The 20,195-nt window shown below is 41.6% G+C and overlaps 1 protein-coding gene across 1 annotated transcript in view; it reads left to right on the forward strand.

Moving 5' to 3' along the window:
* Positions 1 to 20,195, forward strand: part of LOC121002307 (ATP-dependent translocase ABCB1-like) — a 308,011-nt gene that overhangs the window by 169,953 nt on the left and 117,863 nt on the right. The window contains exons 15-18 of the mRNA XM_040433708.1: positions 9,012 to 9,182; positions 9,272 to 9,433; positions 11,125 to 11,373; positions 14,885 to 15,034. Coding sequence (XP_040289642.1) covers positions 9,012 to 9,182; positions 9,272 to 9,433; positions 11,125 to 11,373; positions 14,885 to 15,034 — 732 coding nt within the window. The remainder of the gene's footprint in view (positions 1 to 9,011; positions 9,183 to 9,271; positions 9,434 to 11,124; positions 11,374 to 14,884; positions 15,035 to 20,195) is intronic.

Below are 20,195 nucleotides of genomic sequence, written 5' to 3' on the forward strand. Positions count from 1 at the left end.
TAGATGGATCGGATCCGCAAAACGCATACGGACGTCTGAATGAAGCCTTACAGGGGCATGATCAATGACTGTGGTGATCACCCCATATAGACTCCCTGATCACCCCCCTGTAAAGCTCCATTCAGATGTCCGCATGATTTTTACGGATGCACTGATAGATGGATCGGATCCGCAAAACGCATCCGGACGTCTGAATGAAGCCTTACAGGGGCATGATCAATGACTGTGGTTATCACCCCATATAGACTCCCTGATCACCCCCCTGTCATTGATTACACCCCTGTCATTGATCAACCCCCTGTAAAGCTCCATTCAGATGTCTGCATGATTTTTACGGATGCACTGATAGATGGATCGGATTCGCAAAACGCATCCGGACGTCTGAATGAAGCCTTACAGGGGCGTGATCAATGACTGTGGTGATCACCCCATATAGACTCCCTGATCACCCCCCTGTCATTGATTACCCCCCCTGTCATTGATTACCCCCCTGTAAAGCTCCATTCAGACGTCCGCATGATTTTTACGGATCCACTGATAGATGGATCGGATCCGCAAAACGCATACGGACGTCTGAATGAAGCCTTACAGGGGCGTGATCAATGACTGTGGTTATCACCCCATATAGACTCCCTGATCACCCCCCTGTCATTGATTACACCCCTGTCATTGATCACCCCCCTGTAAAGCTCCATTCAGATGTCTGCATGATTTTTACGGATGCACTGATAGATGGATCGGATCCGCAAAACGCATCCGGACGTCTGAATGAAGCCTTACAGGGGCGTGATCAATGACTGTGGTGATCACCCCATATAGACTCCCTGATCACCCCCCTGTCATAGATTACCCCCCTGTAAAGCTCCATTCAGACGTCCGCATGATTTTTACGGATGCACTGATAGATGGATCGGATCCGCAAAACGCATCCGGACGTCTGAATGAAGCCTTACACGGGCGTGATCAATGACTGTGGTGATCACCCCATATAGACTCTCTGATCACCCCCCTGTCATTGATCACCCCCCCTGTCATTGATCACCCCTCTGTAAGGCTCCAGACATTTTTTTGGCCCAAGTTAGCGGAATTATTATTTTTTTTTTCTTACAAAGTCTCATATTCCCCTAACTTGTGTCAAAAAATAAAATCTCATATGAACTCCCCATACCCCTCACGGAATCCAAATGCGTAAAAATTTTTAGACATTTATATTCCAGACTTCTTCTCACGCTTTAGGGCCCCTAGAATGCCAGGGCAGTATAAATACCCCACATGTGACCCCATTTCGGAAAGAAGACACCCCCAGGTATTCCGTGAGGGGCATATTGAGTCCATGAAAGATTGAAATTTTTGTCCCAAGTTAGCGGAACGGGAGACTTTGTGAGAAAAAAATTAAAAATATCAATTTCCGCTAACTTGTGCCAAAAAAAAGAAATTTCTATGAACTCGCCATGCCCCTCATTGAATACCTTGGGGTGTCTTCTTTCCAAAATGGGGTCACATGTGGGGTATTTATACTGCCCTGGCATTCTAGGGGCCCCAAAGCGTGAGAAGAAGTCTGGTATCCAAATGTCTAAAAATGCCCTCCTAAAAGGAATTTGGGCACCTTTGCGCATCTAGGCTGCAAAAAAGTGTCACACATCTGGTATCGCCGTACTCAGGAGAAGTTGGGGAATGTGTTTTGGGGTGTCATTTTACATATACCTATGCTGGGTGAGAGAAATATCTTGGTCAAATGCCAACTTTGTTTAAAAAAATGGGAAAAGTGGTCTTTTGTCAAGATATTTCTCTCACCCAGCAAGGGTATATGTAAAATGACACCCCAAAACACATTCCCCAACTTCTCCTGAATACGGCGATACCACATGTGTGACACTTTTTTGCAGCCTAGGTGGGCAAAGGGGCCCATATTCCAAAGAGCACCTTTAGGATTTCACAGGTCATTTACCTACTTACCACACATTAGGGCCCCTGGAAAATGCCAGGGCAGTATAACTACCCCACAAGTGACCCCATTTTGGAAAGAAGACACCCCAAGGTATTCCGTGAGGGGCATGGCGAGTTCCTAGAATTTTTTATTTTTTGTCACAAGTTAGTGGAAAATGCTGATTTTTTTTTTTTTTTTTTTTTCATACAAAGTCTCATATTCCACTAACTTGTGACAAAAAATAAAAACTTCCATGAACTCACTATGCCCATCAGCGAATACCTTGGGGTCTCTTCTTTCCAAAATGGGGTCACTTGTGGGGTAGTTATACTGCCCTGGCATTCTAGTGGCCCAAATGTGTGGTAAGGAGTTTGAAATCAAATTCTGTAAAAAATGACCTGTGAAATCCAAAAGGTGCTCTTTGGAATATGGGCCCCTTTGCCCACCTAGGCTGCAAAAAAGTGTCACACATCTGGTATCTCCGTACTCAGGAGAAGTTGGGGAATGTGTTTTGGGGTGTCATTTTACATATACCCATGCTGGGTGAGAGAAATATCTTGGCAAAAGACAACTTTTCCCATTTTTCTATACAAAGTTGGCATTTGACCAAGATATTTCTCTCACCCAGCATGGGTATATATAAAATGACACCCGAAAACACATTCCCCACCTTCTTCTGAGTACTGAGATACCAGATGTGTGACACTTTTTTGCAGCCTAGGTGGGCAAAGGGGCCCATATTCCAAAGAGCACCTTTCGGATTTCACAGGTCATTTTTTACAGAATTTGATTTCAAACTCCTTACCACACATTTGGGCCCCTAGAATGCCAGGGCAGTATAACCACCCCACAAGTGACCCCATTTTGGAAAGAAGAGACCCCAAGGTATTTCGTGATGGGCATAGTGACTTCATAGAAGTTTTTATTTTTTGTCACAAGTTAGTGGAATATGAGACTTTGTAAGAAAAAAAAAAAAAAAAATCATCATTTTCCGCTAACTTGTGACAAAAAATAAAAAGTTCTATGAACTCACTATGCCCATCAGCGAATACGTTAGGGTGTGTACTTTCCGAAATGGGGTCATTTGTGGGGTGTTTGTACTGTCTGGGCATTGTAGAACCTCAGGAAACATGACAGGTGCTCAGAAAGTCAGAGCTGCTTCAAAAAGCGGAAATTCACATTTTTGTACCATAGTTTGTAAACGCTATAACTTTTACCCAAACCATTATTTTTTACCCAAACCTTTTTTTTTTTATCAAAGACATGTAGAACAATAAATTTAGAGCAAAATTTATATATGGATGTCGTTTTTTTTGCAAAATTTTACAACTGAAAGTGAAAAATGTCATTTTTTTGCAAAAAAATCGTTAAATTTCGATTAATAACAAAAAAAGTAAAAATGTCAGCAGCAATGAAATACCACCAAATGAAAGCTCTATTAGTGAGAAGAAAAGGAGGTAAAATTCATTTGGGTGGTAAGTTGCATGACCGAGCAATAAACGGTGAAAGTAGTGTAGGTCAGAAGTGTAAAAAGTGGCCTGGTCTTTCAGGGTGTTTAAGCACTGGGGGCTGAGGTGGTTAAAACAAGTCAAAATGAGGCTCCTCCCAGACCTGGACTAAAGCATCTGCCAACTCCTGGACAGTCTGTGGTGCAACGTGACGTTGGTGGATAGAGCGAGACATGATGTCCCAGATGTGCTTAATTGGATTCAGGTCTGGGGAACGGGCGGGCCAGTCCATAGCATCAATGCCTTCGTCTTGCAGGAACTGCTGACACACTCCAGCCACATGAGGTCTAGCATTGTCTTGCATTAGGAGGAATCCAGGGCCAACCGCACCAGCATATGGTCTCACAAGGAGTCTGAGGATCTCATCTCGGTACCTAATGGCAGTCAGGCTACCTCTGGCGAGCACATTGAGGGCTGTGCGGCCCTCCAAAGAAATGCCACCCCACACCATTACTGACCCAATGCCAAACCGGTCATGCTGGAGAATGTTGCAGGCAGCAGAACGTTCTCCACGGCGTCTCAAGACTCTGTCATGTCTATCACATGTGCTCAGTGTGAACCTGCTTTCATCTGTGAAGAGCACAGGGCGCCAGTGGTGAATTTGCCAATATTGGTGTTCTCTGGAAAATGCCAAACGTCCTGCACGGTGTTGGGCTGTAAGCACAACCCCCACCTGTGGACGTCGGGCCCTCATATCACCCTCATGGAGTCTGTTTCTGACCGTTTGAGCAGACACATGCACATTTGTGGCCTGTTGGACAAAGGCGGAGGTAGCGGTCCTGCTGCTTGGTTGTTGCCCTCCTACGGCCTCCTCCACGTCTCCTGATGTACTGGCCTGTCTCCTGGTAGCGCCTCCATGCTCTGAACACTACGTTCACAGACACAGCAAACCTTCTTGCCACAGCTCGCATTGATGTGCCATCCTGGATAAGCTGCACTACCTGAGCGACTTGTGTGGGTTGTAGACTCCGTCTCATGCTACCACTAGAGTGAAAGCACCGCCAGCATTTAAAAGTGACCAAAACATCAGCCAGGAAGCATAGGAACTGAGAAGTGATCTGTGGTCACCACCTGCAGAACCACTCCTTTATTGGGGGTGTCTTGCTAATTGCCTATAATTTCCACCTGTTTTCTATCCCATTTGCACAACAGCATGTGAAATTGATTGTCACTCAGTGTTGCTTCCTAAGTGGACAGTTTGATTTCACAGAAGTGTGATTGACTTGGAGTTACATTGTGTTGTTTAAGTGATCCCTTTATTTTTTTGAGCAGTGTATAATAAGTGTTTAGGAGGTCAGAGTTAAGTAGCCGTCAGCTGGGCTGCCTGACAGAACAGAGTGAAAACAGACAGCATGCTACTAGAGATTCTCAAAACTGTACAGAGAAAAGGGCTCAAAATGTTTAATAAACACCAGTTGAAAAACAGATTTTTAGCTCAAAATAAGTACAATGCAATAATAATAAAAAAATATGCCACCGAAGGTCTATAATGTCCCTTGCATTGGAACTGAATATTTGGTGCCATGTTTCCGCAAATTATTACAACTAATCATTTGAGGACAAAGAAGCAGGAGACTCTTTAAAAAGTTTATAGTAATAATGCCCTCCAAACAAAAAAGGATTGTACAAAGTGGGCAACCACACTTTTCATATTTCAGAAGGTAATGAGCCAAATACAAGTATGGTAGATAGAGAAATTAAATTTTAAGCCCATTTTTGTTAATTTAACACAAATGTAAGATAATTAAAATAATCAGAAATTAATAAGAATTCCAGACTTTTACTCACTCCTTCAATAGCTGTTTTAAAATGTTAAAGGGAATCTGTTGCATCATTTTGATGCAACTAACAAGATTGCACAATAGAAGATTACAAACACATTTCAAACATACCTGGGTGTACTTTGTGTCTTTATTCCACGTCCAGAAAAAGATTTTTTATTCTCATGGAAAACAGCTCCCAAGTGCCCAGCAGTGCGGAGTTTGCTGTTCCAAGTGCCCAAAGCCAAACAGTCTTAAGAAGAGGGGGATGGGTTGCTTTAGCTACTCATATCTTAGCATTGGTAGCAATTAGAGATATGGGCCTGGTCTGGTTTGAAAGCATTCAGACAATAATAAAATACCCAGCATTATATCCATTACATTGGGAGATATATCTGAGTCAGAAGTGAAATCAATGAAATATGTTTTTACTTTCACATTAAACTGCATTCTCTGCCATTTGGATTTCTAACAGCTATATCTTTTGATGTAATGGATATAATGCTGTGATTCTGGTATTGTCTGAAAGCTTGGAATGCTTGGACCCATATTTCTAGCTGCCATCAATGGCAATTAAAGCAGCTCTCCCCTCTTCCTATGTCTGGTTTGCTTTGGGCACTTGGATCAGCAAACCCTGCCAAATCGTGCACTTGGAAGCTGTTTTCCAAGAGAATAAAAACACTTTTCTGGACATGGAATAAAGACACAAAGTACACAAAGGTATGAATGAATATGCTTAAATCTTCTGTGTTCGTACAGGTGAAAATAACATGACAGATTCCCTTTAAGCTCTCCAGGACCCATTAGATTGATTGTTATATATCTACAGGATAAACACAGCGCTGACATAGCATATAACGTGAATATGCCAAAACGGAGGAGGGGGGGGGGTGTTATAGGAATACCGTTCACCATATAATGTTGTGCAAGGCCGGCACAACGCTGACATAGCATTCAGTAGTAGAACATGGCTGCAGCACAGCATAGACCGAGAACGAAACAATCCCTGCTGAATCAGATGTAGTGAAATAAAAAAAATAAAAAACTTATGTAAGGATAAAATAAATGGATATTTGTAGCTATTACACAAAAAGGCAATGTGTTTTGATGTGAGCTTCACATCTTCATCAGACCATATACGACATATACACGTGTGGCCTAATGAAGATGTGATGACCACATCCAAATGTCTTGCCTTTTTATACAATTGCAATAAATATGCATATATTTTATCCTTACATCCTCAGCTGCACTGACATTTTTATTTTTTATTTGACTGCATCCACTACTAAACTGCTCAAAAAAATAAAGGGAACACTTAAACAACACAATGTAACTCCAAGTCAATCACACTTCTGTGAAATCAAACTGTCCACTTAGGAAGCAACACTGAGTGACAATCAATTTCACATGCTGTTGTGCAAATGGGATAGAAAACAGGTGGAAATTATAGGCAATTAGCAAGACACCCCCAATAAAGGAGTGGATCTGCAGGTGGTGACCACAGATCACTTCTCAGTTCCTATGCTTCCTGGCTGATGTTTTGGTCACTTTTGAATGCTGGCGGTGCTTTCACTCTAGTGGTAGCATGAGACGGAGTCTACAACCCACACAAGTCGCTCAGGTAGTGCAGCTTATCCAGGATGGCACATCAATGCGAGCTGTGGCAAGAAGGTTTGCTGTGTCTGTGAACGTAGTGTCCAGAGCATAGAGGCGCTACCAGGAGACAGGCCAGTACATCAGGAGACGTGGAGGAGGCCGTAGGAGGGCAACAACCCAGCAGCAGGACCGCTACCTCCGCCTTTGTCCAACAGGCCACAAATGTGCATGTGTCTGCTCAAACGGTCAGAAACAGACTCCATGAGGGTGATATGAGGGCCCGACATCCACAGGTGGGGGTTGTGCTTACAGCCCAACACCGTGCAGGACGTTTGGCATTTTCCAGAGAACACCAATATTGGCAAATTCACCACTGGCGCCCTGTGCTCTTCACAGATGAAAGCAGGTTCACACTGAGCACATGTGACAGACGTGACAGAGTCTTGAGACGCCGTGGAGAACTTTCTGCTGCCTGCAACATCCTCCAGCATGACTGGTTTGGCATTGGGTCAGTAATGGTGTGGAGTGGCATTTCTTTGGAGGGCCGCACAGCCCTCCATGTGCTCGCCAGAGGTAGCCTGACTGCCATTAGGTACCGAGATGAGATCCTCAGACTCCTTGTGAGACCATATGCTGGTGCGGTTGGCCCTGGGTTCCTCCTAATGCAAGACAATGCTAGACCTCATGTGGCTGGAGTGTGTCAGCAGTTCCTGCAAGACGAAGGCATTGATGCTATGGACTGGCCCGCCCGTTCCCCAGACCTGAATCCAATTGAGCACATCTGGGACATCATGTCTCGCTCTATCCACCAACGTCACGTTGCACCACAGACTGTCCAGGAGCTGGCAGATGCTTTAGTCCAGGTCTGGGAAGAGATCCCTCAGGAGACCGTCCACCACCTCATCAGGAGCATGCACAGGCATTGTAGGGAGGTCATACAGGCACGTGGAGGCCACACACACTACTGAGCCTCATTTTGACTTGTTTGAAGGACATTACATCAAAGTTGGATCAGCCTGTAGTGTGTTTTTCCACTTTAATTTTGAGGGTGACTCCAAATCCAGACCTCCATGGGTTAAAAAATTTGATTTCCATTTTTTTATTTTTGTGTGATTTTGTTGTCAGCACATTCAACTATGTAAAGAACAAAGTATTTCAGAATAATATTTAATTAACTCAGATCTAGGATGTGTTATTTTTGTGTTCCCTTTATTTTTTTGAGCAGTGTAGTTTAATTCTTATTTTACTGATAACAATGTGGCTTAAATGTTTATGACCTTTTAGTAATTTAGAGACAAGGGTTATTAGATGAAAGTGAAAGTAGTATTCACACAGCTAGACAGTTAATTCTTTGTGACAGAGCGGTTGACTATTTTTAATAAAGGCCAATTTAAAAGATTTTTATCTCAAAATGAATCAAATGTAATCCTAAAAAAATAGCCTCTACATAGCCTTTAAAGGGAACCTGTCATCAACTTTATGCTGATCTCACTGAGGGCAGCATAAAATATTGACAGAAATGCTAATTTCAGCAGTGTGTTACTAATGAGCTAAAAGTAAGTGGTTGCCGAGAACCAGCATCATAATCATTGTAGCACATGCCTTAAAAAGGGTCAAATCTACTTGAGATGCATTATGGTTATTCATAATCTCTTGCACTTCCCGCTCATTGGCAGTTTTCACCTAGAGAAAAAGGGGAGAAAACTAGGTAGAAGACTGCCAATCATCATCAGGTGGGCAGGGAGAGCAGGAATTCATGAATAACCATGACTCTTCTCAGGTGGCTGTGACTCTTTTCCAGGCCCAGTCTGCAATGATTGTGATGTTGGTTCTCGGCAACCACTTAATTTAAACTTTTAAATGACAGACCGCTGAAATCAACTCACCTGTCTCTACCAAATGCTGACCTTAGTATGGGCACCACAAAGTTGATGACAGGTTCCCTTTAAGCATTACACTATTGCCATTGAAATGGGTTTTCTGGGCAATACACTGACTTGCAGAGCAAATACTGTGTTGAAGCTGCACTTCTTTAAAAGGGTATTTGAAAATGGACTTTCTAGCCAGATAAGCTTCAACTAATGCATGTTGGTGACACATACACCTGCAGTTTTATTCGGATTTCATCTGCATCTGTTGCATCATTTCTGCCTTTTAGAAAGGTTAACAAAATGGCAAACACAATGTAAACTTTTATGGTATTCCTGCTTTTTGCAGCAATTCAACACAATGGTAGGTGAGAGGGGAGCTCAGCTGAGCGGAGGTCAGAAACAGAGAGTAGCAATTGCACGAGCTCTTGTACGAGATCCAAAAATATTGCTCCTAGATGAGGCCACATCAGCACTGGACACCCAGAGTGAATCTATAGTGCAAGCTGCCCTGGATAAGGTGACATATTTAACTCACTTTGAAATGTGTAATATTGTACATTATACAGTGTTTTTACTTAGATTTTGTAAATATTTTGTTACTTTAAGGCTAGAGCTGGTCGGACCACCATTGTGATAGCGCATCGATTGTCTACTATCAGGACAGCTGATACCATTGCTGTTTTCCACGGTGGGGTTGTAGTGGAACAAGGAACACACAGTGAGCTAATGGAAAAAGAAGGGGTCTACCATTCCCTTGTCATGCTTCAGGTAACGTATTTTTCATTGTATTGCATCTACAGAAAATGTCCCATAAACAGGGCAACAAAAAAGTAAAAAATTGTTTTCAAAATATATTTAAAAAAATGAAAAAATTTAATTCAAATCCCTCACTTAATATTTCTGGCTAGCCAAGTAGCACTCCTATAATATTTTTGTCCCTTTAAACACAAAAGTATTTAACTTCAAAAGTTTTTTTCTGGCAGTGCCACACTACTTTTGCTATACTTCCCCCACTGCACAATGCTTAATAGCTGAATATGGATAGGATGGCAATGTCATTAACAGTTCTAGTCTAAATATCAAAGTATGAATTAGCATTTTAGGGTACTTTTACTCTAGCGGCAGGGGACTCCGGCCGTGCTGCCGCCGCAACTCCGCCCCCGCCCTCATTATAGTCAATGGGGATGGATCGGCAGTCCGGGGGCACATGTTAACTACTGGCATGATGGATCCAACAGGCTGTTCACCCGCCGGAACAGCCTGGCGGAGTCCCCTGCCGCTAGTGTGAAACTAGCCTTAAAGGGACATTCCCATCCCAAAATTTAGGGCATATGCTACAGATATTAGCTAGGTGCGGGTCCCACCTCCGTGACCCACTCCTATCTCCAGAACAGGGCCCTTAAAGTGAAGGAAAGCACACTGCGCAAGCTGACGTTCTTTCCATTTACTGCTATGGGAATTCCGCAAATAGCCAAGTGAGAGCGCAAGTCCCATAGCAGTAAATGGAGAGCAATTTAGGTCACCTTTCCATTCCACCACTATGGGACCGCTGAAAATAGCTGACCCAGGGCTCGACTATTTTTGAAACTCCAATAGCAGTGAATAAAGAGTTACTTTCCCTGCACAACTGCTTTCTATTCCCTTTGGGGCACTGTACTGGAGATAGGAGCAGGTCCCAGAGGTGGGGCTCACACCTATCCTAATGACATTATGAAACAAAGGACCGGCTTTATTGAAGCATGGAGGAAACAGTGCTGATGCGACACGTGTTTCGGCTCAGGTGTGAGCCTTTGTCAAGCATAATGAATTGCTACATGAAATACATTTAAATAGACCGCCCAGTAGGCGTCGAACGTGATGAGGTCACATCACCATATAAAACAGAGATACACAAAAATGAAGTGCAACAATTACACACATTGTTGCTACAAAGTTACAATGCTTTTCAACATGCAATCTAATTACTTCATATTATCACAATCACAAAATGGGTTTCACAGAAAAGAGAAATATACAAATGGCGTGAGAAAGAAAAAATTACAATAAATACAACAACAACAAATATATATATATATATATCACAATAATTACCCTGTGAAATAAGTCTCCCACAGGTTACACATAATCTGAGAATATCAAATCCTGTTATTTTTTTCATTTGTTTCATTTCCTCTGTGACTAAACAAATGCAGAAAATATATATCTTGTATTAAAATACAATAATAAATGCTACCTATTACACGACTCTGCCAGAGGAGTGCCGACCGTCATCAATTTTTGTATCCTAATGACGTCATGAGATGTGGCAATCCTTCAAATAATTAATTGCCAGAGGCCTTTCTATAGTAATAGTCACTGGCAGTGTGAATCACAGTTTTTTTTATGTTGTAATTGCTTTCTATAAAATTGTATTACTAGCTCCCTGAAACCAATAACAAATGCATTGACACATTTTCTAGAACCAAGGCAAAGACAGTGATACAGAAAATCAAAGTACAGACAATTCATATAAATATGAAAATTCTGGACTGTATGACATGGGTGAAAAACAAGACAAAGAAGACAAATGGCCGACTTTACAAGATGTTGAGAACATGCTGGAGCCCATTAAAAATGGACGATTACGAAAAGGTTCAACTAGAAAGAAAAATAAAGAGGAGCTTATTGAAATGAAACCCAGGAACACAAATACTGGAATTCTAGATGAGGTAGGATTTAAGAAGACAATACTTAAAAGAAAGCTCTGAATATTATTAAAAGAGTGTATTACTTGGAAACAAATACATCACTAGTAAATAATGCCAAATATATCAAAATTACAGACTCTACATGATACATTTGACAAGACTCATGGCATACTGTGTCATGTACACTAGCATTTATTGGCGCCCACAATATGGTGCAATTAATAATAATAACTTTGGTGCAACCATCATGAGCTGTTTAGACTTGCCACATGGTTGCGTCTTTTAAAAGAAATCTGCTACTGTATAGGAAATATGTCCTCCTGTACAATTTTTGTTTCTAAAGGGCTGTCTACATGGCCCGATGTAGCAAGCAAAGCATTCCTTCCTGACAATTGCCTGCTCACCAGTGAAGGAGAAAGCTGCATTTACCTGCAGCAATCTCCTCCACATTATGGGGAGGGCGAATAGCTAATGTCAGCACTCATCCCCATACACAATCATTGTTTGCTGGCAGTGCTGTTTAGACTGCATGATCTGCTGCCAGCAAATGATGACTTAGGTGTCAGCATGAATGATCCTATTACCTGATGAACGAGCATTTCGCTTGATCATCTGGTAATAGGTGCCACCTATACATAGGTGAAATCTATGGGGTGCGCACCCCCTGGGGACTTCTCAAAGTAGAAAGTTTTTGTTGTGACACCAGTTGGAGTGACGCAACAAGGGAACTGGGCCCCTTTCAGTGATATGGATGGTACCCAGGGTATGAATGCTAGAGTGGTGTAGGGTGGCCTAATGTCCCTTAATGGTGTTGCACTTGTCACTGTGCTCCTACATGGATACGCTGGAACCCCAGGCGTGACCCTCCGAAACTGCAGAAAAGTGATGGTTGGTGAAGGGTATGATGAAATAAATTGAGTCCAGACCTTATAATGAAGTTGATAACAGCTGTTCTTTGCATAAACTCTTCTCCAAACAGTTTACAGGCTTTGTCTTGGCTTCCAGCAGGCTTTGGCATTAACTTTGGCAGGCAAAAAAACACATCAGTTGCTCTCTTTGGCTCTGCTGTTTAACAGGCTGGCTGTAGAACTCAGCTTCTTTGGGTGCTGCAACTTCTGACTTGGTAGTCTGTCTCTAACTTTATACAGAGAACTTTCTCCTCCTGGCTTCTGAGGCTTCAGGCTTTGGCCTCTGTGTCCAGCAGAGTTGAAGGTGCTCTCAGGAGGGACGAGCACCTGCTGCACACCCTCCCTTGGCAGGGGGAAATCTAGACTGACTCTCACTAACTAAACTCTTCCCTCTCTTGGAGAGAGCTAGAATGGAAAGAATGGTTCTATCCTAGGTAAAATAGATCTGCCAATTATGCCGCCATCTGCTGGTGAACCAGGCACATTACACTTGAACAGTTTCAAAATCAGTAATATGAATACACATTTTGCAGGATCTGAAAATTACTACATAGGATGACATGTGGTATTAGCCCATAGGAGGCAGTAGCAAGGCGCAAAGGTGGTAATGCCACTCTGGGGCGTTACACAGGCAGATTATCAAAGGCTCATTAGCCATAACTTGTTTGAATATCAGGCAGTCTAAAGGGCTCTTAAAACACAGACATACATTTTTGGGAGGCTTTCTGATGCCTTTCATTAGAGAAATGTGATCTCTTTACTGTTAGAACTTTTACAGTTGTGTTCCAAATTATTCAACCCCCAATGCTGTAAAGGGTTTTAGGGAATTTAGTGTACATTTGTAATTGTGTTCAGAATGAAATTTTACAAGGACTTTTTAAAGAACCAAATGCAACTAAAATGACATCAATTGTTTTTGTAATACAGTATTAAATGTTTTTTTGTGTGATTTCTTCATTGACACAATTATTCAACCCCTTAAAGACTACCACTCTTAAGAACAGAGGTTCATTCAAGTGTTTTCGATCAGGTATTGAAAACACCTGTGGATGTCAAGGAGCAGCAATCAAGCATAATAAGCACCAATTAGGCAGATTTAAAAGGACTGTGATATTCAGCTCCTTCTAGACATTTACTGGTGTGTTTACAAACATGGTGAAGTCAAGAGAATGGTCCAGGAAGACAAGAGAAGAGCTGATTTCTCTTCACAGGAAGGGCAATGGCTATAAGAAGATTGCAAAGATGTTAAACATACCAAGAGACACCATAGGAAGCATCATTCGCAAATTCAAGGCAAAGGGCACTGTTGAAACGCTACCTGGTCGTGGCAGAAAGAAGATGCTGACTTCGACTGCTGTGCGCTACCTGAAGCACAAAGTGGAGAAAAGTCCCCGTGTGACTGCTGAGGAACTGAAAAAAGATTTGTCAGATGTGGGTACTGAAGTTTCAGCTCAGACAATAAGGCGCACACTGCGTAATGAAGGCCTCCATGGCAGAACTCCCAGGCGCACCCCCTTGCTGTCTCCAAAGAATAAGAAGAGTCGACTGCAGTATGCCAAAAGTCATGTGGACAAACCACAAAAGTTTTGGGATAGTGTTCTGTGGACTGATGAAACAAAATTAGAACTGTTTGGGCCCATGGATCAACGCTATGTTTGGAGGAGGAAGAACAAGGCCTATGAAGAAAAGAACACCTTGCCTACTGTGAAGCATGGTGGGGGGTCAATCATGCTTTGGGGCTGTTTTGCTTCTACAGGTACAGGGAAGCTTCAGCGTGTGCAAGGTACCATGAATTCTCTTCAGTACCAGGAGATAGTGTATGAAAATGTGATGCAGTCCGTCACAAACCTGAGGCTTGGGAGACGTTGGACCTTTCAACAGGACAATGATCCCAAGCATACCTCCAAGTCCACTAGAGCATGGTTGCAGATTAAAGGCTGGAACATTTTGAAGTGGCCATCGCAGTCACCAGACTTAAATCCGATTGAGAACCTCTGGTGGGACTTAAAGAAAGCAGTTGCAGCGCGCAAGCCTAAGAATGTGACTGAACTAGAGGCTTTTGCCCATGAAGAATGGGTGAAGATACCCGTAGATCGCTGCAAGACACTTGTGTCAAGCTATGCTTCACGTTTAAAAGCTGTTATAACTGGAAAAGGATGTTGTACTAAGTACAAAGATTGAATGTCACTTGGGGGTTGAATAAAACTGATAATGATGTGAGCACAGAAAAGACATTTGTGGTTATTTCATTATAAATGTTATGTTATATTTGTCTGACTTACAAGTGCCTCTTTGATTTAATTGTAAACAAGATGACTGAAATGATCAAAATCAATGTCAAACTGGCCAAAACACTCAATTTCAGTGGGGGTTGAATAATTTTGAAAACAACTGTATATGTAAATTTGCATCTAGTGGGAATAAAGTATATTGCCTGCTATAGTGTAATTTTCCAGATCATAACCTATCTTATTAATGATAAGAAAAATGATTATAGTTAGAATTAGAATACTAAATTATCATTACTGTTACCAGCAATAGTATTAGTAGAAGTAATAATAATAATAATATTCATGCTGTTTAGCACACCTTTCACTGCTGTCTTCATCTACTGTTTCCTGCAGGAGTGTCAGAGGCGTACTGCTGCTCCTCTTCGAAGAATTCTACAGTTAAACAAACCAGAGTGGATATTCATTGTGACTGGAATGCTAGCTGCTGCAGTAACCGGGTGCATACCTCCGTTATTTGCAGCTGATTTTTCAAACATTATTGCTGTAGGTATCTAATCTCCATGTTCCTTAAAACTAGTGGAACTCATTATACTTCCCTATTTGTTCTGTCATTTACTTAATGGTTAACACTGTGATATTAGATACAGACTGTATATGTATTTTAAAGTGTGCTGTACTTGTTGTTGTTTTGCCCTATACTCCTAGCTGCTTTTCTAACAATGTACAGACATTATTAACACCAAAGGTAGAGATGAGCGAAGTTCTTAAAATTCAATTTGACTGCTTCGCCAAACTTTACAAAAAAATTCGCTTTGTGACGAATTACTTCTTCACAAAGTAGCTGGGGCAATGACAGGGAATTAGTGGTTTCTCATTAAAAAACGAAAACAAAAAAAATTAAATTGTACTTACCTCATCCATTTGAGCACGAAGAGGCTGCCGCGGCCATCTTGCTTGAAGTTCTAGCACAAATGCTAACTCACCCCATGATGACATCATCACGTCGGCCAACATCATATTACACCTCGCATGAGGCAGCAGCGGCCTCTTGGTACTCAAATGGTTAAGGTAAGTAGTTTTTTTTTAACTCCATTTCAGGGAAAATGTATTCATTATCACGAAGCACAAGGAAATTCGGCTTTGCAGTAAATCAAATTTTTCCTGAAATTCGGATCAAAGTCCACCACGTTAACTTCGATTCACTCAACACTAACCAAGGGGCTTATTTAGTAACTGATATATGCCGTATAAAACATATCAGTTGGCATTTTGGGACAAAATCTTTGACTTTTCCCCACTCGCGACACTGTTCCGACAGGTTGAGAAAAGGGGTGAGACGTGGGCGAGGAGGAGGGCAGGCCAGCAGTCCCTCTCATTCATCCTTTTCTAAGCCAGTTTCTGGCAAAGAAATGGCTTGAATGTATGCCAGTAAGGTATAAATTCAAGTTTGTTGTATGGCCTGCGGCTCCACATAACTTTTCAGTCTTAATAAATGAGCCTGAAAAAAGCATCCCGTTTTTCAGGTTCGATCTGCTGCAATTAGTTATTCCCACCATCAATTTTAGTTTACAACAACCTTCTGCAGAAAATATCCAATATGGCAGATTCCATTTCCAGATATTACATGAAAGATAAATTAAACTAACAAGTATAAGGACACTAGGATGAATGAAAAAAATCTTTATTAGATATTAAATATACTAAAACCTTGGGGTATATGACCCACAGTCAACTTCGAAAAACAGGCTACAAGAGGTTCTGATAATCTGGGTGGTATATAGATGTAGTCCAACCTCACTATAGCGATAATGTAGCAGATTGGGTACAAGTGGTTGTGAACTAATGGGATACACTCAAAATCACATACAGTGATCCCTCAAGATACAATGGCCTCAGGATACAATATTTTAAAAATACAATGGTCTTTTCTGACCCTTCATAAGTTGAAACTAGACTCAACATACAATGCCTCAGACTCAGATCCAAGGTCACTTCTTTGGTAAAATATCTGTATTAAGCCTCATGCAGACATCCGTGGAACACGGTCCGTGAGATACCGGACTGGCATCCTGCCTAGTGCAGGAGCGCACAGCATCATTGGTTGCTATGACGCCGTGCGCTTTGTGCCGCCGCTGCATTACAGTAATACACTTGTATGATCTATACGAGTGTATTAATGTACAGCAGCAGTGGCATGAAGCGCACAGCGTCATAGCAACCAATGACACTGTGCGCTCCTGCACTAAGCAGGATGCCAGTCTGGTATCTCACGGACCGTGTTCCACGGACGTCTGCATGAGGCTTTAGTTGATAGCTAGCAGCTATTTCTGACTGTTATATGTAAGGACTATCTGTCTTAGTTATCAGTCTATTTTTCCTAAATCTTCATTTTCTTTTATCTTGGATGACATTTTGGGGCTTTGGAGCCAATTACTCAACTTACAATGGTTTCAACATAAAATGGTCATCCTGGAACCAATTCATATTGTAACTTGAGGGACCACTCTATGGTTATAGAAAACCTCTTAAATTATGACATCAGAGTGCAGGCATGAGCCAAACGTATGCACTCTAGATGAAATTATCAACCCAGGTCAAGAGATAGTTTGTGCATAGATCTGTAGTCAATAACGAGTCCCTAATTCACTGCATTAGAGTAGTCGACTATATGAATAGTGTGGCATTCATGCTCACCTACTATTAATAAGTGCCCCCCTCACCCTATATGAGCTGGAAATAAAGCTCACAGAGAGGTTGCCAAGTAGTGAACTACGTGTGTTGTATGGCATATGTAGAAGCCAGCCAACATCGAGTGCCCCATTTATATAGGTGCACTAAAAGAATCTCTCAGATAGACAGCTCAATGCATTTCACCACGGGTGGAACCCCACAGATCATCAGGAGCAAGCAAGAGCTATGCGGTAATAGATACAACTAAAGCCTCATGTAGACGTCTGTGGAACACGGTCCGTGAGATACCGGACTGGCATCCTACTTAGTGCAGGAGCGCACTGCCTCATTGGCTGCTAGGACGCCATGCGCATTGTGCCGCCTCTGCTTTACAGTAATACACTCGTATAGATCATACGAGTGTGTATTACTGTAATGCGGCAGTGGCACAAAGTGCACGGCGTCATAGCAACCAATGATGCCGTGCGCTCCTGCACTGATCAGGATGCCAGTCTGTTATATCAGCGGACCGTGTTTCACGGACGTTTGCATGAGGCTTAATAGCCACCTCAGCCCCCCTAGCTGAAACACCCTTAATGACCAGACCACTTTTTACACTTCTGCACTACACTACTTTCACCGTTTATTGCTCGGTCATGCAACTTACCACCCAAATGAATTTTACATCCTTTTCTTCTCACTAATAGAGCTTCTCACTAATAGAGTGGTATTTCATTGCTGCTGACATTTTTACTTTTTTTGTTATTAATCGAAATTTAACAATTTTTTAGCAAAAAAATGACATTTTTCACTTTCAGTTGTAAATTTTTTTTTAAAAAACGACATCTATATATAAATTTTTCTCTAAATTTATTGTTCTACATGTCTTTGATAAAAAAAAATGTTTGGGTAAAAAAAAAAAATTGTTTGGGTAAAAGTTATAGCGTTTACAAACTATGGTACAAAAATGTGAATTTCTGCTTTTTGAAGCAGATTTGACTTTCTGAGCACCTGTCATGTTTCCTGCGGTTCTACAATGCCCAGACAGTAGAAAACCCCCACAAATGACCCCATTTCGAAAAGTAGACACCCTAAGGTATTCGTTGATGGGCATAGTGAGTTCATAGAACTTTTTAATTTTTGTCACAAGTTAGCGGAAAATGATTATTTATTTATTTATTTTTTTCCCTTACAAAGTCTCATATTCCACTAACTTGTGACAAAAAATAAAAACTTCCATGAACTCACTATGCCCATCATGAAATACCTTGGGGTGTCTTCTTTCCAAAATGGGGTCACTTGTGAGGTAGTTATACTGCCCTGGCATTTTAGGGGCCCTAATGCATGAGAAGTAGTTTGAAATCAAAATGTGTAAAAAAATGCCCTGTGAAATCCGAAAGGTGCTCTTTGGAATGTGGGCCCCTTTGCCCACCTAGGCTGCAAAAAAGTGTCACACATGTGGTATTGCCGCACTCAGGAGAAGTTGGGCAATGTGTTTTGGGGTGTCTTTTTACATATATCCATGCTGGGTGAGAGAAATATCTCAGCCAAAGACAACTTTTCCCATTTTTTTATACAAAGTTGGCATTTGACCGAGATATTTATCTCACCCAGCATGGGTATATGTAAAATGACACCCCAAAACACATTGCCCAACTTCTCCTGAGTACGGCAATACCACATGTGTGACACTTTTTTGCAGCCTAGGTGGGCAAAGGGGCCCACATTCCAAAGAGCACCTTTAGGATTTCACAGGGCATTTTTTACACATTTTGATTTCAAACTACTTCTCACACATTAGGGCCCCTAAAATGCCAGGGCAGTATAACTACCCCACAAGTGACCCCATTTTGGAAAGAAGACACCCCAAGGTATTTCGTGATGGGCATAGTGAGTTCATGGAAGTTTTTATTTTTTGTCACAAGTTAGTGGAATATGAGACTTTGTAAGAAAAAAAAATCAAAAGAAAAAATCATCATTTTCCGCTAACTTGTGACAAAAAATAAAAAATTCTAGGAACTCTCCATGCCCCTCACAGAATACCTTGGGGTGTCTTCTTTCCAAAATGGGGTCACTTGTGGGATAGTTATACTGCCCTGGCATTTTAGGGGCCCTAATGCGTGAGAAGAAGTCTGGAATCCAAATGTGTAAAAAATGCCCTGTAAAATCCTAAAAGTACTCATTGGAATTTGGGCCCCTTTGCCCACCTAGGCTGCAAAAAAGTGTCACACATGTGGTATCGCCGTACTCAGGAGAAGTAGGGCAATGTGTTTTGGGGTGTATTTTTACATATACCCATGCATGGTGAGAGAAATATCTCTCTAAAAGTCAACTTTTCCCATTTTTTTATACAAAGTTGTCATTATAGAGAGATATTTCTCTCACCCAGCATGGGTATATGTAAAAAGACACCCCAAAACACATTGCCCAACTTCTCCTGAGTACAGCGATACCACATGTGTGACACTTTTTTGCAGCCTAGGTGCGCAAAGGGGCCCAAATTCCAATGAGTATCTTTTAGGAGGGCATTTGGATTCCAGACTTCTCACGCTTTAGGGCCCCTAAAATGCCAGGGCAGTATAAATACCCCACATGTGACCCCATTTTTGAAAGAAGACACCCCAAGGTATTCCGTGAGGGGCATGGCGAGTTCATAGAAGTTTTCTTTTTTTTGGTACAAGTTAGCGGAAATTGATTTATTTATTTTTTTTCTCACAAAGTCTCCCTTTTCGCTAACTTGTGACAAAAAAAAAAATTTTACATGAACTCGCCATGCCCCTCACAAAATACCTTGAGGTGTCTTCTTTCCAAAATGGGGTCACATGTGGGGTATTTATACTGCCCTGGCATTTTAGGGGCCCTAAAGCGTGAGAAGAAGTCTGGAATATAAATGTCTAAAATTTTTTACGCATTTGGATTCTGTGAGGGGTATGGTGAGTTCATGTGAGATTTTATTTTTTGTCACAAGTTAGTGGAATATGAGACTTTGTAAAAAAACAAAAAAATAAATAAATAAAAAAAGATCAATTTCCGC

The sequence above is a fragment of the Bufo bufo genome, chromosome 5, assembly GCF_905171765.1.
Source record: "Bufo bufo chromosome 5, aBufBuf1.1, whole genome shotgun sequence".
In the NCBI taxonomy this organism is placed as follows: domain Eukaryota; kingdom Metazoa; phylum Chordata; class Amphibia; order Anura; family Bufonidae; genus Bufo; species Bufo bufo.